At 40.0% G+C, this 17550-nt stretch overlaps 1 protein-coding gene across 14 annotated transcripts in view; it reads right to left on the minus strand.

The window, feature by feature from the left end:
- Positions 1-17550, minus strand: part of ARID1B (AT-rich interaction domain 1B) — a 355979-nt gene that overhangs the window by 268031 nt on the left and 70398 nt on the right. For all 14 annotated transcript variants that reach the window (XM_082215164.1, XM_082215169.1, XM_082215163.1 and 11 more), the window contains one exon: positions 4908-5045. In XM_082215164.1, coding sequence (XP_082071290.1) covers positions 4908-5045 — 138 coding nt within the window. The remainder of the gene's footprint in view (positions 1-4907; positions 5046-17550) is intronic.

The following is a 17550-nucleotide window of genomic DNA, read 5'->3' on the forward strand; positions in this document are numbered from 1 at the left end:
TAACTTGATAAAGATTTTATAAATAAGTAAGTAACAGTTTCAATGTTATTTGCCTTCCAGTGGTAAATAAGCATTCAGACTGTAAAGGTGATGAAGAGCAATGTATCTCTAGATTACGGAAATTTTATCAAAAGACCAGGGATCCCTTATTTTCTGTCAGATACAATGTAAATATCTTGAAACACCCATGTAGGAAATAAATACTGGACAGGCTTTCCCCTCTAATCTTCATAATTCTCACTTTATGCATAATATCATATATACACAATACATATTCTGCTAAAGTTGCAATCCTATACACTTCTGCTTAAAGGTAAGCCCCACTGAATTCAATGGAACTTAGTTCCAGGTAAATTGTGTAGGACTGCAGCCTGAGCATCTAATTCATTCTAAAGGCGTCTAACCCAACCCAACCCATCGAGCTTCACATTCACAATGGGAATGCAAGTAAAAATCTCCACCCAAAAACTTAAGTGAATGGGCAAGTCCTCCCTATGACTATTGGGGCTCATATATGCGCGTAGAGCCACCCTGGCTTCTACAATTGCATAGAACTATGTGACTAGCTAAGGGACGTGGGTGGCGCTGTGGGTTAAACCACAGAGCCTAGGACTTGCCGATCAGAAGCTTGGTGGTTCGAATCCCCATGACGGGGTGAGCTCCTGTTGATCGGTCCCTGCTCCTGCCAACCTAGCAGTTCGAAAGCACGTCAAAGTGCAAGTAGATAAATAGGTACCGTTCTGGCGGGAAGGTAAATGGCGTTTCCCTGCACTGCTCTGGTTCGCCAGAAGTGGCTTAGTCACGCTGGCCACATGACCCGGAAGCTGTACGCTGGCTCCCTCGGCCAATAAAGCGAGATGAGCGCCCCAACCCCAGAGTCGGCTGCGACTGGACCTAATGGTCAGAGGTCCCTTTACCTTTACCTTATGTGACTAGCTGCATGGGGATGGACATGTACACTTGAAAGCACATTCCACTAAAATCAATGTACCATAGACAAACTGCATCCACACTCAGTTGCACATTTGAATGTGTTTCTGAATGCGCATCCGATTTATGTGCATGGCTCCCAAATCTATGAAGTTTGAATGTGGTAAGAATGGCAGTGAACATGGAACTCCTTAGCTGAATCAGGATGACTATAAACTCAAATGTGTGAAGAATCCTCGCCTCCTGGTGTGCTCTAGTCCCAATGCAAATTGGTTACCTGCCCTTTAAACTGCAGTTTCCAAACTTGCTGAGTACTGAAAAGAAAGTAAGCCAAAGGTGATTTGACAAGGTGAAAATTATCATTAGGAATTTGTTTAATCCCAAGAGATGTTCAATGTCTTTTGCTAAATATCAAAACTTGCTAAAAGAAAAGAGAGAAGGGAAAGAAAGAAAGAAAGAAAGAAAGAAAGAAAGAAAGAAAGAAAGAAAGAAAAAGAAAAGAAGAGGACGGGTCAGGTTGCTCTAACATTTGCTTTTATATACATTATCTTTTTTATGTTTGCTCTTAAATGAGTTTGGAAATGCAGTCAGAAGTCAGTAACCTACACAGGAAACCTCAGCTGCTGAATGTGTTTTAGAAATGTCTAGGCAAACCAGTATTCATATAGTAAAAGCCTCCATCTGAGCTTTGGAATCTACGTTTATATACAGTAATATTGCATTCCTTTTTATAGAATAACTCCAACCCCCAGTGAAACACCATACATGTATCCTCATAAGTAAGTTCCACTGAGTTCAATGCTGCTTACTCTCAGGTAAGTGTATATAAGACTACAGTCTAAACGTATTTATTTTATTATGCACAACAACTAAAAGCCAGAAAGGCTTGGTGTCCTGCAGCAGCCCACCAAATGCCAAACAGAACTCTTCTTTTTAGCTTACAGCTATACATATGTAAAAAATCAAATCAAAAGGGCAGTAGGTTAAGCAGTTTTATAATAGCTTCCAATTGTAGGCCACGGCATGCAACGCCCAATGCACTCTGCGACAAGTCTGACCTAATTCTAGCCTGAGCAGCACAGTGAAAATGCAGTTGCTGCTTCATGGAAGTCTAGAAAGTTACTGTTGTTTTAAAATATATTATTGAAAAACACCTGATAGTGCAACAATTTTCTAAGATAATCTGCAAATAATTAGAATAATACGACCATGAAGTTATTATTATTACTTCCAATTCTCTTTTTATTATTTTAATGAAAACAGACTTGCTAGCTGAACGTTTTGGTCATTGTTCATTCCCCGAGTTGGCAAGGCTCATTTAATAAGTGCAAGAAACCAAGCTTTTGGTGTCACAGGTCCAGGATTAATGCAGGCACTTTCTGTTTCAACTTCTAAATGCTAGCTGAAAACTTTCATATTCCATGAGGCCTATGCTAACAATGAAGAATACAATACAGGCGGCAACCATTTTGCATGCAGTTCAAGCCTAAGAGAACACATCTGCAATTTTCAAAATGAAAAAAAATATGAAAACTTTTTATAGCCACTTAGTGGTGGCTATAACTTGAAAATCACCATTAATTTTTCAAACTGGGAATTGGGAAATGTATGGTCCAAGATTGTATCTTGCGTTTTAAGTAAATAAAATGTGTGTTTTCCATGTATACGATCTTGAGATCCTTGGAAGATAAAAGGTGGTATATAAATGTAATAAATGTAATAAATAAATACTGTATACTATTGATGTTTCCCTGGTGAATTCAAACAAACCACAAATGCACATTCAATTGTTTTCATATACAAAACTAGCAAGTTTGGACACATTCAGCCATTTGGACAAGTGTTCAAACCTCCCCTCTAAACTTTATATATTTGAAACTCCAAAGTGAGAGGGGGAAAACATTTTGTTCCTCTATGTGGAATATTCACATTCACTCATCTATGTATTCGGGTACAGCTTTTAATTGAACAACACAAGCATACGACCCACTTTCTGGAATTTATGGCTACAAAAATGGGTTTGAAAATAGGTAGGAAATGCATAGTAGTGGATAGCACTGGATTGACCTCTCTGCCACCTTACCCCACCACCTCTCCAGCAACACAACCAGATGGAGGTCAGGTGAGCAGTCCTACCATAACTTCACAGAAATTCTTTTAAGAAGAAAGAACAATAAAACTTTGTAGCTTCCTTAGAAAATAGGGAGGACACTGAAATGACTTCTTTTATTAAGTTTAATGCTATTCTTATTTAAAACAAAACATTTTTGCAACAGTGTCTGTCGTTTTACCTACCAATTAAATGACACCACACACACAAGCTCTACAAGGCCATTGGGGAACCTGAACTTCAGCAGCTCAGTTTTGCTAGAATGCAAAAGGATACTTACTGAATTCATTTCGGTTTCACTTTTCCTGTCTGATTGCTTCTTTTTCCAGACTGTCCTTAAACTGTGGTTACTCCTGGGACTATATTGGAATATAGCCTACCATCATAGTTACCTGAACTAAGAACAACAAAATCTCTCCACTACAACGTACTTCTTGTTTGTAAGCCTAAAGTGCATAGCACTCTGAGCCACCTTTTCACCTCTCCTGAACTTAAGTTATTTTATAAATAAAATCCACTTTTTTATTTGGACATGAACACATAAATGCTGTCTTGTTCCATTAAAATAAATGTTTGGTTTGGATAGCATAACTGGATATAACCACAGAATAGTAGCTAGATGGAACATTCCCATTTTAGCACCTCTAACCTGCAACACAGAGTTGAGACTGCAATTCCATACACACCTGCAATTCAATAGCACTTTCCTAGGAGTATCCTTTAATTTCCACAAGTTCCATGTGAGTGTCTATGCTACTGTGTCAAGTCAGCCGTATATAAACTTTTTAACTGCTAAATAATAAACCCTAAAATACATTGAAATATGCATACTTCAGATAATATCAGCTTTTGCTCTCTGACATTAAAAATCTTACTCCACCTTGCATGCTAGTCCCTCCCACAAATTTGTGATGCACAAAACTCCAGCTGCTGATAATGCATACTCTATTAATTCGTAAACATTGCGCTCCCCCTCCACAACTTGAACAGGCTAAGATTAAGTTTTCAAAAGCCGAAATTACTATGTTTTACAGAACAGAATGCACATACATGATCACTTGTTTAAATTGTTCTCAGTCAGAGGCTCTCAGCTGGTGGATCACAGCAAGTTGACCTAAGCAACTTCTGCCAGCTGTGACTCATGTACGTTTACCATGTGAGAAGAGTCATCTGCTTAGGACTTGTAGCTCAGGCACGTCCAACAGGTAGATCGTGCTCTACCGTACGATCACTGGACATCTGTGGTAGATCACTGGTAGATCAGTGGCTCCCCACAAAGAAGAAGCTGAAAACAATGGCTCCCCTAAAAGAAGCTCAACATTTTTGCCCTGCACCCCCCCCAAATGGGACTTCCTCCCTCCTTAAAAAAAGCTCAACAACTGTGACCTGAACCCCCAAAAAGGGGGTAGATCACTGCCAGTTTTTAACTCTGTAAGTAGATCGCAGTCTCTTTGGGAATTGGCCACCCCTGTTGTAGCTGATTTGTCTATGGAACTCTATAGCGGCAGCAGAACTGGCTGGATATGTGATGCTTGCTGAATATTTTATTTCATCAGACATTTTAAGCAAGGTTTGTAGTAGTAGTAGTAGTAGTATGAACCTTCTATATATAACTTGTAGAAAGGTGGAGAAAAGAACAGAATATATGCTGCCAATCCTATCTCAAAATAAGAGAGGCCCAGGAAGCTTGATTTCAATCCTGGAATATCTTACTCCTGCTAAAAACCAAGGCAAATCAGATGGTACAATTTAAAATGGAGACAGCTGGAAAAACTGGGTTAAGTGATTAAAATAGTAGCTCAAATATGTCAATCTCTTACATAACATTTTGAAAATGCATCAATGTGAGATCAAGAGTTGGGCTTACCTGCTGTGTCTGGTACCTCTGTTGGGCCTGGGACAGATACTGGGCCTGGGACGGCAGGTGCTGAGGTTGTGGCTGCTGGTTGTAATATGGCTGTTGGCAGTAACTGCTTACACCTTGCGGACCATACTGAGGAGGCATCTGTTAGGGGGCGGGAAACCAAACTCTTATAAATTGAGGAAATTAATAAAATTGAAATGTGCACTCCTAATCCCATTTATACTGACAGAATCCTAACAGAGTTCAAATAATTCTTAAAACAGCCATATACAGTGATGGGAATGTCTGTTTCAATGTGACTTCCAAATAAACAAGCCACTCTAGGAAGTGGGGAGAGGCAGAGAGAAAGAATTAACTCTAAGTGTTAAAGCATGGCTGTCCTTTACTACAATCTTAACTCTATTTCAATCACCCGCTGTTCAATTTCTTCTCCAGCAATGGTTTTACAAAATCAGATTCTTCTGTCTGGAACATCCAAACAACCAATTATCAATTATCCGAAGGCTTGCAGATAGCTTCCTGAAGCCTGGAGAGCCTTTCAGCGAAAGCCTGCATTCGCTCCATAGGACGCACACACATTTCCCCTCCATTTTTGGAGGGGGAAAAGTGGTTCCTATAGAGCGAAAAATGCAGTAAAATGGTGCACACTGAAGAAGTATATTCCAGTCTCATATATACGCTGAGGAGATACCAATTGTCAGTGGCTTTCCATGAGGGAGATTTTTCGGTTGTAATGGATAACTCAATGAAAAGACCAATTCAACATGTGGCAGCAGCAAAAAGACAAATTCTGTGTTAGATATAGTTAGTTAAGGGTCTTATGCATGTTTCATTACTGCAAAGTATGCAATAGCTTCCCCTGTTCCGTTTTCACTTTCCCACCCCACAAAAAATAGCAGATTGGCCAATAGTAATATTTAAAATAAATGCAAACATTAGTTTCAGTAAACCCACTGTTACCCCTGAAGTCTGGTCATAGGTTGCAAAATTTATTGCGTATGGTAAAACTTCATCATATACACAGTTTGTAAGATGTAATCACCTCTATCACATGTGAATAACCTCTGGATAACCACATGCAGTCCTCTACTTCCAAGCCAGAAGACAGAGAAAGGAAGAATAAATGGATGATGAATGAATGAAGGGTACAGAGGTTTGGGGGAGAGAAAGAATAGATGGTGGAAGGGAGGACAGAGGCAGAGGAGTGTCTGACCCACTTTGTTCTAACCACCACTCTATTGTTTGTGACTACTTTCTGTCAAGGAAATGTGAACCTAAAAGGTTGTTCAGCCCCTGACCTATAACATTTGAATTATTTAACTAAATCCATAACTTAATTATTAGATGCATTTGTAATAAAATATGCATAAATATGCAAGTACTGTTTAGACACATACAAAATGAAATGTTCAAGATATGACAACTACATACTGTGAAATGTTGCCAAATCAACGTAAATGTTGTATTTGCAGACTATTCAGCTGTGCAACAAACACAATATACTAGTATCATTTTTGCAGATATCTGTAATGTGGAACAGCAGTTTCATTTTTGTGTCATCATATTTTTGATGTACTGAGATTTTGAATAAGTTCGCTAGTCTTCACAGTGAGAGCCAAATAAATAAGTCTACTACAACAAAGCAGTCAATCATTTCTAAGAAAATGTAATCTCCCCTTCCATGAAAACACAACACGATTTCATTGTCATGAATTGATAAAAACTGTCTGCCACAAACACTAGATGTCATTATAAACTGTTTCCTTTTCTGATGGAAATAAACCTAATACATGTTCATGTACGCAAACACAAATATATCTATGTTTAAAATGTGGCGGATTCCAGTTGAGCTTCCTCTTTAGAATATATAATTAATTCTATCCTGCACTTTTGATCCTCCCAAAACTGATATGCAACCAGGAAGAATTGTTCTGATACACAGTAATGTTTACTCTTTTCTTTACCCAATAGTCTGAAGCTTGTAAAGTTACTTTGAACTGCAACCTTCAATATGGCAGACTCTCATATATAAATCAACTCTCCTCATATGAACCAACCTAGACCCTGCGATCATCATCTGAGGCCCTTCTTCAGTGTCTCCTCCACAAGATGTCTAGAGGGTGGAAACACGAGAATGGGCCTTTTCTGCAGTGGCTCCCTGCTTGTGGATCGTTCTCCCCAGAGAACCTGGCATCTTCACTACATATCTTTAGGCGCCAGACAAAGCCATTCTTCTTCTCCAGGCCTTTGGCTAACTGAACAATCTATGGCCTTTTAAACCGGGGTGGGGTTGTGGGGTTGTTTTTGTTTGTTACTATGCTATGTATTTTTATGTTTTTATCTTGTAAACCACCCTGTGGTCTTTTGGCGAAGGGCAGTACAGAAAATTAATTAATTAATGACAACCAATCAATAGTTATTAACAAATACCCTGTCTTGCAAATAAAAAAATGGTCAAGGCGGCTTACAAATCTTCAGTTAAAACAGCATAAACAAATTGTACTTAATGAAAAATGGAAGCCTTCTCTCCATTGGAGGGGAAGCTGTTTAATAGCATGGTTAAGGAAAGGGGAGTGGGTGGCTCATTTAAGAAAAAAAGAAATCAGATAAAATGCCTTTGCAGTGGGGGCAGTCCCTGCAAATGCCATTATTATTATTATTAACTTGCATACTGAATATTCCACCTGTAGCTCCAGTTCTATTAAGACCAGAAGGCTGGTGCTCTGCTTCCTATTCGCTCTCAAAGGGTGACACTGGTAAAGGGCCTGAGGTACAGCCTTCTCAGCCAGTGCCCCTTAGGCAAAAAAAGGAACATATATTCCACCAGGTTTTTATTAAAGAATAATAATGATTATTCAGTGTTATTCTGACTGTTGCTATTTATGTCTGGTTTGGTTTTATTCTGTGGGTTTAGAACTGCTAATTATTCCCCTTTTTTTAGCTGGTCTGGGCTTCTAAATGGAAATAAGAAGTGAGGTTAACAGTTTATGAATAAATAAAATAAACTGCAAATAAACTGCAATTTTATTTCTCTTTCAATAGTTTTGTTTGTTTTCTCTATCCCCACTGCATGCACTTTTTTAACTGCTAGAAACTGTTGCGCTCAGATGCTTGAGAGGTGGTCTAGAGAAGGCATTAAGAGACTGAGCTATAAATCAGGAAGTTCCCAGTTTGAATTTTTGACTCTGCTTGAACATATTGCTGGCATCTCCCCATCTGCCTCATGTAGTCTGATTTGCGTTGTAAAAATAACAAGGTAGTGTACAAAATAAAGCCAATGCACTTAAAGAACAGATATCCCACAGTCAGTACTAAGAATCAGTGCCTGGGGATGTCCATATGAACAGGTAATAAAATAGTGATCTGCATTACAATATTGTTGTAAGGATTGCAACAAGATACTGAACGTGACATACTTTCAACATTTGAAAGCTCTGTATTATTCAGCTATTTGTCTATCTCACTTCAACAGTTATTATTAATAGGATCTTATTTAATATGACCAATATCTATATAGTACTCTGTCTTCATTTTCTTAAAATAATGTGTACAGAAAAAATAACACTATATCTAATAAAGCAGCTAGCTAATACTCGACTATTTATTCTCTTTAAAAGCTATATCTAGCCCCACAGGTACTACTACAATAAAAATAATCTATAAATATATTATTATTCTCTTCCGATAACAGCAATTAAGGCCCAATAAAGAGCATTTCCTGAGGATGAATGACAAATTGCCCTTACTTACTTACAGTCATTGGTTATCAAGTCCTCCCAGATGTTTATTGAATCTAATAAAGTTACCTGCATCTTCATTATTATTACCACATTAAAAACATTTCTCCTTAGAAACTAAATGCTTTTCTGGGTCAAAATAAGATTTGGGTATAGATTTAAATCTCTGAAAATCAAAGAACCTGGAGGAATGATCTTATGTGTTTTCTAATTTATATTTAATTTTCTACAACGGAATCCTAAAAAACACTCTTAATTAGTTGGGAGGCTATAACTATTTTTGTGAGGGGAAAAGGTTTGCAATTAATCCAGGAATTAATACATACTTCCACTCCCCCCCCCCCCACTGATGGGAAGTACAGTGGTGCCTCGCAAGACGAAATTAATTCGTTCCGTGAGTTTTTTCGTCTTGCGGTTTTTTTCGTCTTGCGAAGCACGGTTTCGGAAAAGTTTTGGAAAAGCTTCAAAAATACCAAAGTCTTCAAAAACCTCAAAAAAGGCTACCACACCGCGTGCTATGAGTTGCTCCTCGAAGTCAAGTTGCAACTGTATTGACGGTTTTAAGAAAAAGGAAACAAACTTGCAAGACGTTTCCGTCTTGCAAAGCAAGCCCATAGGGAAAATCGTCTTGCGAAGCAACTAAAAAAACCAAAACCCCTTTCGTTTTGCGAGTTTTCCATCTTGCGAGGCATTCGTCTTGCGAGGTACCACTGTAAACTATTAATTCTATTTTCTACACAGATAATGGTAGAAGCAGCAGGTATCAATCAGCTGAGAAGGAATATGGCAGCACTAAATTCTGCTGCTTCCAGTAATACAGTGGTACCTCGGGTTACAGATGCTTCAGGTTACAGACTCCGCTAACCCAGAAATATTACCTCGGGTTAAGAACTTTGCTTCAGGATAAGAACAGAAATTGTGCTGTGGCGGCATGGCAGCAGCAGGAGGCCCCATTAGCTAAAGTGGTGCTTCAGGTTAACAGTTTCACGTTAAGAACGGACCTCCAGAACAAATTAAGTTCTTAACCTGAGGTACCACTGTACAGGCATCTATGCAGCTATGAACATGGGAAGCTGCCTTATAATCAGTCAGACCATTGGTCTACCTAGCTCAGTATTCTCCACATTAATTGGCAATGGCTCTCTAGGGTTTGAGGCAGCAGACATTTCTAGCCCCACCTGGAGATGCCTGGGATCAAACCTGGGACCTTCTGATAGCAGCCCCCCCCCCCCAGTTAGCGTTGAATGTTAGAAGTACTGTATATGGCAAAGAATGCCAGCTTTCTCTAAGATTGAAACAGGTAATGTGCTGCATCAAATATTATTCACAAACACTTCCTGGTTAAGGTCACAACAAGCATGCAAAGATTACTTTTAACATTTTTGAGAAACTTCAAAATACTGAGAACCGAAACAAGTAATTCAAATGGCAACTCTGTGAAAAATAAATTTAAAATTGCATTTTTTGATTCCGTTTAGCAAACACCCCCACCCCAGAATAGATCTGTCCAAGTAGGCAAATACAATACAGGGAAGTTTGTATATGAAAACAACACACATTGTAAGCTTGAAAGTAGAAAGCTGGAGATGGGCGGGAGGACTTTCTCTTCTTTGACCCTAACTCTCTTTCCATTCTGCAAGTCCCTTTGCCAGAAATCACTTCATTGCTCTACACACAGAATTCAAATGTCGGGACAGAGGGGACCATAAACGCATTTGATGCAAAAGATGAATGCACACTGAACTTTTCTTAAAATGTGACAAATAACTGTGGGGCTCTGTTCACTTACAAAGCAACAATCTAATGAATTTCAATTATCTAGCTTGAGGACTAGCAATATAAACATAGTATATGTGGGGAAAACAGTGTCTACTTTTTGTTTAGTAACTTGGTAAAATTATAAATATTCTTTTCATCCATGCATCTATGTAGCACAGCGCCCTCCCCATTCAGCATGTTGCTCATCTTGTTTGTGGTTCTTCTTTTTAATACATGCATTGGCTAAGCACTTGGAATATGCACTTGCACTCAAAATAAAAGGTTTCATTCTCAATTACAGCCAGTGTTGAACTATCTTATAAGTGTACACAAAAATTAACACTCAAGTGTATAATTGTAGTTTTATGCTCAACTGCCCAATTATGCACTTTAAAGCACGTTCAAAGGAGCCATTGAGGGCATTCAATACCTCAGATCCATAAAGTCTACAGAGTACCTTCTAGCAAGACAGCTGCATAAAGAGGAATATTCCAAGCTATAAAAGAAACAAAATGCTAAAGTTTCATTCAAACAAACATGAAACTGAAGGAAAGGAGATTTCATAACGCTAGCAAGTAAGGAACTAGATCTGCAGGAGTTTGTGAGATGTCTCTTTAACAATAACAAAACTATTATTATTATTATTATTATTATTATTATTATTATTATTATTATTTACCCCACTCATCTGGCTGGGTTTCCCCAGCCACTCTGGGTGGCTTACAGCACATAAAAATTTTAAAACATTAGAAAATTTCCAAGGCAGGGTGGCCTTCAGATGACTTTCACCCCAGCACCTAAAAAGCTACGGTATAATATAGATTTCCTGTGCATAAATGGCTCCTTCTGTGAATAGAATGCACTGCCTTGGCTAACACATAATTTCTCCAAATATTTATAGAGGTCATCATCATCATTTAGAATCACTATAACTTCCAACATTAGCAACATACCAGACCTTTCAAATTACCTATTTCCTATAATTTATGCAGTGTTCCTAAACACCGGAAACAGAGTGAGACAGTGTCAATATGTTTTAGAAGTGATACCTTGAAATATATTACATTTTCACAGGATGAAAATACCACTTAAAGAACTTCCCCCAGGAAAACCTCCATACCAGCTGATCTGTGTTAGGGTTCTGAGCAAAGATTCAGACAACTTAAAGAAAGATGCTGTTACCTCACTAAATCTGGGCATGAGGCCTGAAGGTAGTGGGATCAGGGAGCTCATGGAACTTCAATGAATTGGCTGTGCCTATGTGCCCACAAAGTCCTGACCTTGCTGCCATCCTGCCCCATGCTAGTACAGTGGTACCTTGGGTTACATACTCTTCAGGTTACATACGCTTCAGGTTACAGACTCCACTAACCCAGAAATAGTACCTCAGGTTAAGAACTTTGCTTCAGGATGAGAACAGAAACCGTGCTCCGGCAGCACGGCGGCAGCAGGAGGCCCCATTAGCTAAAGTGGTGCTTCAGGTTAAGAACAGTTTCAGGTTAAGAACAGACCTCCGGAACGAATTAAGTACTTAACCCGAGGTACCGCTGTAAGGAGTAGAAATGCTGCTGTCAGGATGACAGCAACAGGTCACACTGCCCCACCACTAACCACTACTGGTCACTTTTGAAGATTAGCAGAAAAGTAATGAAGGAGCCAACCTGTCCAACAAGGAACCCGGGAACAGCAACCCGGACCACCAAATCAGCCAATCTCAGCCCCCCTCTAGCTGCCCAAATCCCATGTTCTTCACTGGGAAAGTCTTCAGGACCTGTGCCACATGTGAGAACAGGTGATCGAAAGTGTCCAAGTCCTGTAAAATCTGTATCCAACCAATTGCACTGCCTTAACTTGGGTGACCAGACTGGATTCCAGCATGGATCCTTGCCATCAACAACCACTGCCTCTTTGCTCTTGTGCTTGTCCTGACCCCACTCCTGGTGAACTCTGCTCAGCCAGTACAGGAGAGCTTGTGCCTGACATTTTCTACAAACAAATCATGCAATATATAAATTTATTTATTTATTTAAAGCTTTTGTATGCCTTCCCATAACATAAAGTTCTCTCCGTGTCTTACAGAAATCATAAAGCAAACATACTAGCCTTTATCAGCTTTAAGAGACCAGGGGCAACAGTTTAATGAGGTTTCAAATCCCAGCACATCCCTCAGAATATGACTATAGCCAATATTATATATACAGTGGTACCTCAGGTTACAAACATTTCGTGTTACAGACTCCGCTAACCCGGAAGTAGTACCTCGGGTTAAGAACTTTACCTCAGGATGAGAACAGAAATCGTGCGGCAGCCGGAGGCCCCATTAGCTAAAGTGGTACCTCAAGTTAAGAATGGTTTCAGGTTAAGAATGGACCTCCAGAACAAATTAAGTTCGCAACCAGAGGTACTACTGTACTATGAAGATCTTGCTCATACAGTGGTTCCCCACAAGATGACGAATGCCTCGCAAGATGAAAAACTCACTAGGCGAAAGGGTTTTGCGGTTTTTGAGCTGCTTCACAAGACGAATTTCCCTATGGGCTTGCTTCGCAAGACAAAAACATCTTGTGTTTTTTGCAAGTTTGTTTCCTTTTTCTTAACACCGTTAATACAGTTGTGACTTGACTTTGAGGAGCAACTCATAGAACGCGGTGTGGTAGCCTTTTTTGAGGTTTTTGGCGATTTTTGAAGCTTTTCCAAAACTTTTCCGACACCGTGCTTCGCAAGACGAAAAATCCGCTAGACAAAAAAACTCACGGAACGAATTAATTTCGTCTTGCGAGGCACCACTGTAGTTTTCTTTCTTTCTGAAGTGTTACACTTGGAGCTTACTGTCAGGTTACAGTCAGACATCTGGATAAACCATGGCTGGTCAAGACATGAAAAAAACATAGTATGCCTCATGCTTACTTGCTGCCCCCACCTCTGCGACCATGAGTAAAAATTTGTATTAACTGTAGATTCTCATTTTGTCCAAGGCTCAATAAACTGTGATTAATTAAACTGTCTTCTTTGAAACAAGCCAACCTCAAACTACAGTTTAGGGTCCAGACATAGCACACTCAACTGTGGTTAATGAAAAATGGAAGTAAAAGCATCTGATCTCCTCCACGAAGCTGCACCAGAGAAAATGGAACTGGGTGAGATCAAGCTTCACTGTGGCTCATTTCAACAACAATATACAGTGTTCTTTTCCACTATGGAGGTACATAACATATGAATGATTCGTCATGTAAGAGTTTTTAGATCTTTAAAAATTAATTTTTACTATTTTTGTGAAGGCAGTTTATGAAGGAGGTGGGGAACAGTTCACCCCTTCACTGACTTGCATGTATATAAGTAATTTCATATGTTCCACTGCCACTTTGTCAAGTGATGGGAAGTCAATGGAGATATATGCACATGTAGACCGTTCCCAGACCATATGTTAGATATTTTCCCTACAAGGAAAAGCAACTCCTAGGAGCCAAGGTCCCTTCAGCCGCCCCAGTAAAGTATTTGAGCCCCCCCCCCAGCTGATGGGCACTGCCATTCAAATGGTGTGCCCATATTTTATTCAACCTGACAACCCTGGCAACAATTAAGATTCCCTGTGGTTTATTCTCAGTCTTCAAAACTGTTCTGATTGCTTCCATGTCCTATCATAAATAATTGCTTATTTTTCAAAAGAAATTTTAAAAAAATGCACACAGGTTTCATCCATTGCCCTCAGCTAAAGATTCTTACACACAGAATTGGTCTGTAGGCCATAGGTGTGCAGAAGAATATCCTCCACTGAGCAGATGGTTAAGCACTGCCAGCTTTATCAGCTTTTGGAGAAATCAGGAGGTATCAAGCTCCTTTCCACCCCAAAAATGAACAGAACTCTCATATACCAAACAGTGGCTGCCATCTCATTCAGTGTCAAAGCACCTCACATATACCACAGGTGTTATTAAATTTGTATGAACACAGAAAGATTGGAAGTTGTCCTAAACCAGGTCAGACTGTTGATCTATTTTGCCTAGTATTGTCTATGCTAATGGGCAGCAGATCTTTCCCACAACCTGCTAACTGGAGATGCTACATTTTGAACCTGTGACCTTCTGTATACAAAATATATGCTCCCCCCTTGAGCTATGGTCCTTCTCCAAAGATTCCGCATCCTTCATCATATACACAGTGCTTGACCACAAGATCTGTATGCGTAGCCTTAACTTTGTACCCTTGGGCAGTAGACTTGGTCATACATGTTTGTCAATACAGCTTCATTAATTTTAACAGTTCAGGTGCCTCTCTGAATATTAATCATGCTTTCTTTTCTCTAAGAATCACAAAATGTGAGTAACTGCAATGAGCAATGTTCTGTCATATTTCACATAATGAACACAACTGTATTACTGAGAGAGAGAGAGAAATAGTTATATTATGTACACACAGAATCAAATGACACATACTAATGGTTAATTATGCAACTACCTATTACAATGACAGCATTTACACAACTCAGCAGAAAACAGGAGAATGTCCATTGGTATTCTTAAATAACAGAGGAAAGGAAGAAACAGAGAAACAGTTCTGTAGGAATCGCTATCTATTTTGGAGGAAACCACTTGCCCAGCTACCCTTCTGGCCAGAAGTTTAACAGCAATCTATTATTATGAAGAACGTAAGAGGAAGGGAGTGATTCAATCAGTTCCTATATAACTCCAGCTGCCAAACTGGATGCGCCAAAGAGGAGTGTTAGGGAATTTTATAAAGATAACCTCTGCTGAGACTGCAATGTCAGCTTTGCAACCTTCTGGCTGGGACATGTGTTGTGAATGCTGAGCCAGTGATGCTAAAAAGAATAAAAGCATAGAAAATAATCGGGCCAGATTTCTGAACCAACCATGCAACCTCATTCTATGCATATTTACTTGAAATTCTGAGTTTTGTAAAACTTATTTGCAAGAAAACATGCAAAAGATTGCAGTTCAGCTTATCAGAGACAAACAAAAGCTAAATCTGCAAAATAAACCTGTGAGACTAGGATATTTATCGATAAGCTGAAGTTTCCTCAAACTACCACAATCTCAGAAAGCATTTAAGGCACACTGTGTAGTATAGCAATGTTGAGAAATGTTCTCTTTTTAAAACATGTTATGCACAATATATTCCTTAGCTTGGCATTTTGTACATGGTGTGCTTTTCAGTTCTAAAATCATCTTAAATCTCTCCTCCAGAGGCCAATTCTTGAAGTAGTGGCCTGCAGACTATTCTTAACAAAGGCAAGGAAGATATTGCCCAGGAAAGAACTGAACAATGTGCTCATTTTTAGCTGCTTGGATGTAGCCATCTTTATATGGTCTCTGTTATTACTACATGTATTTTTACTGATAAGGACAATTATCTGTAGTTCAGTCAAACCAAGTTCAAAAACATGATCACTGCACTTGACTATTGTTGTTCATTGGGCTGAATGTAGCTAAAGCACAAAATGTGAACCTTTCATTGTGATCCTTTTATTATGTGTGGGGAACCTCCAGGTGTTCTCATACTACAATTTTCATTATCTCTGGCCAATGACCATACTTGCTAAGGCTAACGGGAATTTTAGTTCAGCAACATCTGGAGGACCAAGGGTCCCCCCACACCTGCTTAATATAATTATGCATGCATAAAGTTTAGAACAGTGAGTGAAGCTCAGACAGGCCCTAGGACTTATTCTCACATCCCCATAATCTAAAATGTAACCTGCCCTACTCTTTCCCAGCCCTTGAATTTGTAGCAGGAAAAGCAGTCATTAGGCACGAGAAGAGCAAGCCAGTTAGCGTTGGACTAATCCTTGCAATCCATGGGGCCCAAAATTTTTGTTAAGAGATCTGACTGCAATCAAGTATGCTCATAGCAATACACAGATTTGCACCAATGCTGTTAAGAGCAAAAGTATAACAACAGGGGAATTATTTTTATAAGCAATGACCCAACATAAAAACCTTTTTGTTCACACTCTGTTACCTGGATTAAATTTTGAAGAAGTTTAGAACACCCCCCGAAAAATATTTAGAATACACTCTCCCAGCTGCAATGCTCACCACAGCAGCACTCACTTGAGGGTCACTGCACATTTGATTGACTTATTTTTTAAAAAATGATATGCTGATTACCATTTTTTTGCTCTATAAGACTCACTTTTTCCCTCCTAAAAACTAAGGGGAAATGTGTGTGCGTCTTATGGAGAGAATGCAGGCTGCGCAGTGATCCCTCTTGTTATTCTGGCTTCTGAGATTCAGAATATTTTTTTCTTGTTTTCCTCCTCCAAAAACTACCGTATTTTTCGCCCTATAGGACGCACATTTTCCCCTCCAAAAATGAAGGGGAAATCTGGGTGCGTCCTATGGGGCGAATGCAGGCTTTCGCTGAAGCCTGGAGAGCGAGAGGGGTCAGTGCGCACCGACCCCTCTCGCTCTCCAGGCTTCAGGAAGCTCTGTGCAACCCTTGGGAGACCGGCTCCGAGGGTTGCGCAGAGCTGCCTGCAGTCCCGGGATCAGCGCAGCTCTGCGCGGCCACCGGGAGCGAAGCCGCGCCCCGCTCCAGATGGCGGTGCAGAGCTGCCTGCAGTCCCGGGATCAGCGCACTTCTCCCCATCGCCAGCCCCACAAGCTCGGGGGACAGCAGGGAGGCAGAGCATGCCTTCCCACTGTTCCCCGACCTGGTTCTTCCAGCCCCTCACCTGGGGGAAAAATAATTTTCCCCCCTTTATTTCCCCCCCAAAAAACTAGGTGCGTCCTATGGGCCGGAGCGTCCTATGGGGCGTAAAATACGGTAGGTGAGTCTTATGGTCTGGTGTGTCTTACAGAGCGAAAAATACGGTAACTACAATAATCTCTAAGCAGCATACATGTAATAAAACACAGAAAAGTTAAAATTAAAATGCCTGTTGGAATAAAAAAGTCTTCAGTAGGTGCAGGAAGTTAGGTGTTGGCTAGAAATGTGGGAGATTTTGGGGGAGAGGAAGAAGTAAATGGCCAAGGAAGGATTAAGCCAGCCATAGGCAAACTCTGCCTCCAGATGTTTTGGGACTACAACTCCCATCATCCCTGAGCACTGGTCCTGTTAGCTAGGGATGATGGGAGTTGTAGTCCCAAAACATCTGGAGGCAGAGTTTGCCTATGCCTGGGTTAAGCACTCTG

This window comes from Podarcis vaucheri (assembly GCF_965113315.1).
Source record: "Podarcis vaucheri genome assembly, chromosome: 3".
Taxonomy (NCBI): Eukaryota; Metazoa; Chordata; class Lepidosauria; order Squamata; family Lacertidae; genus Podarcis; species Podarcis vaucheri.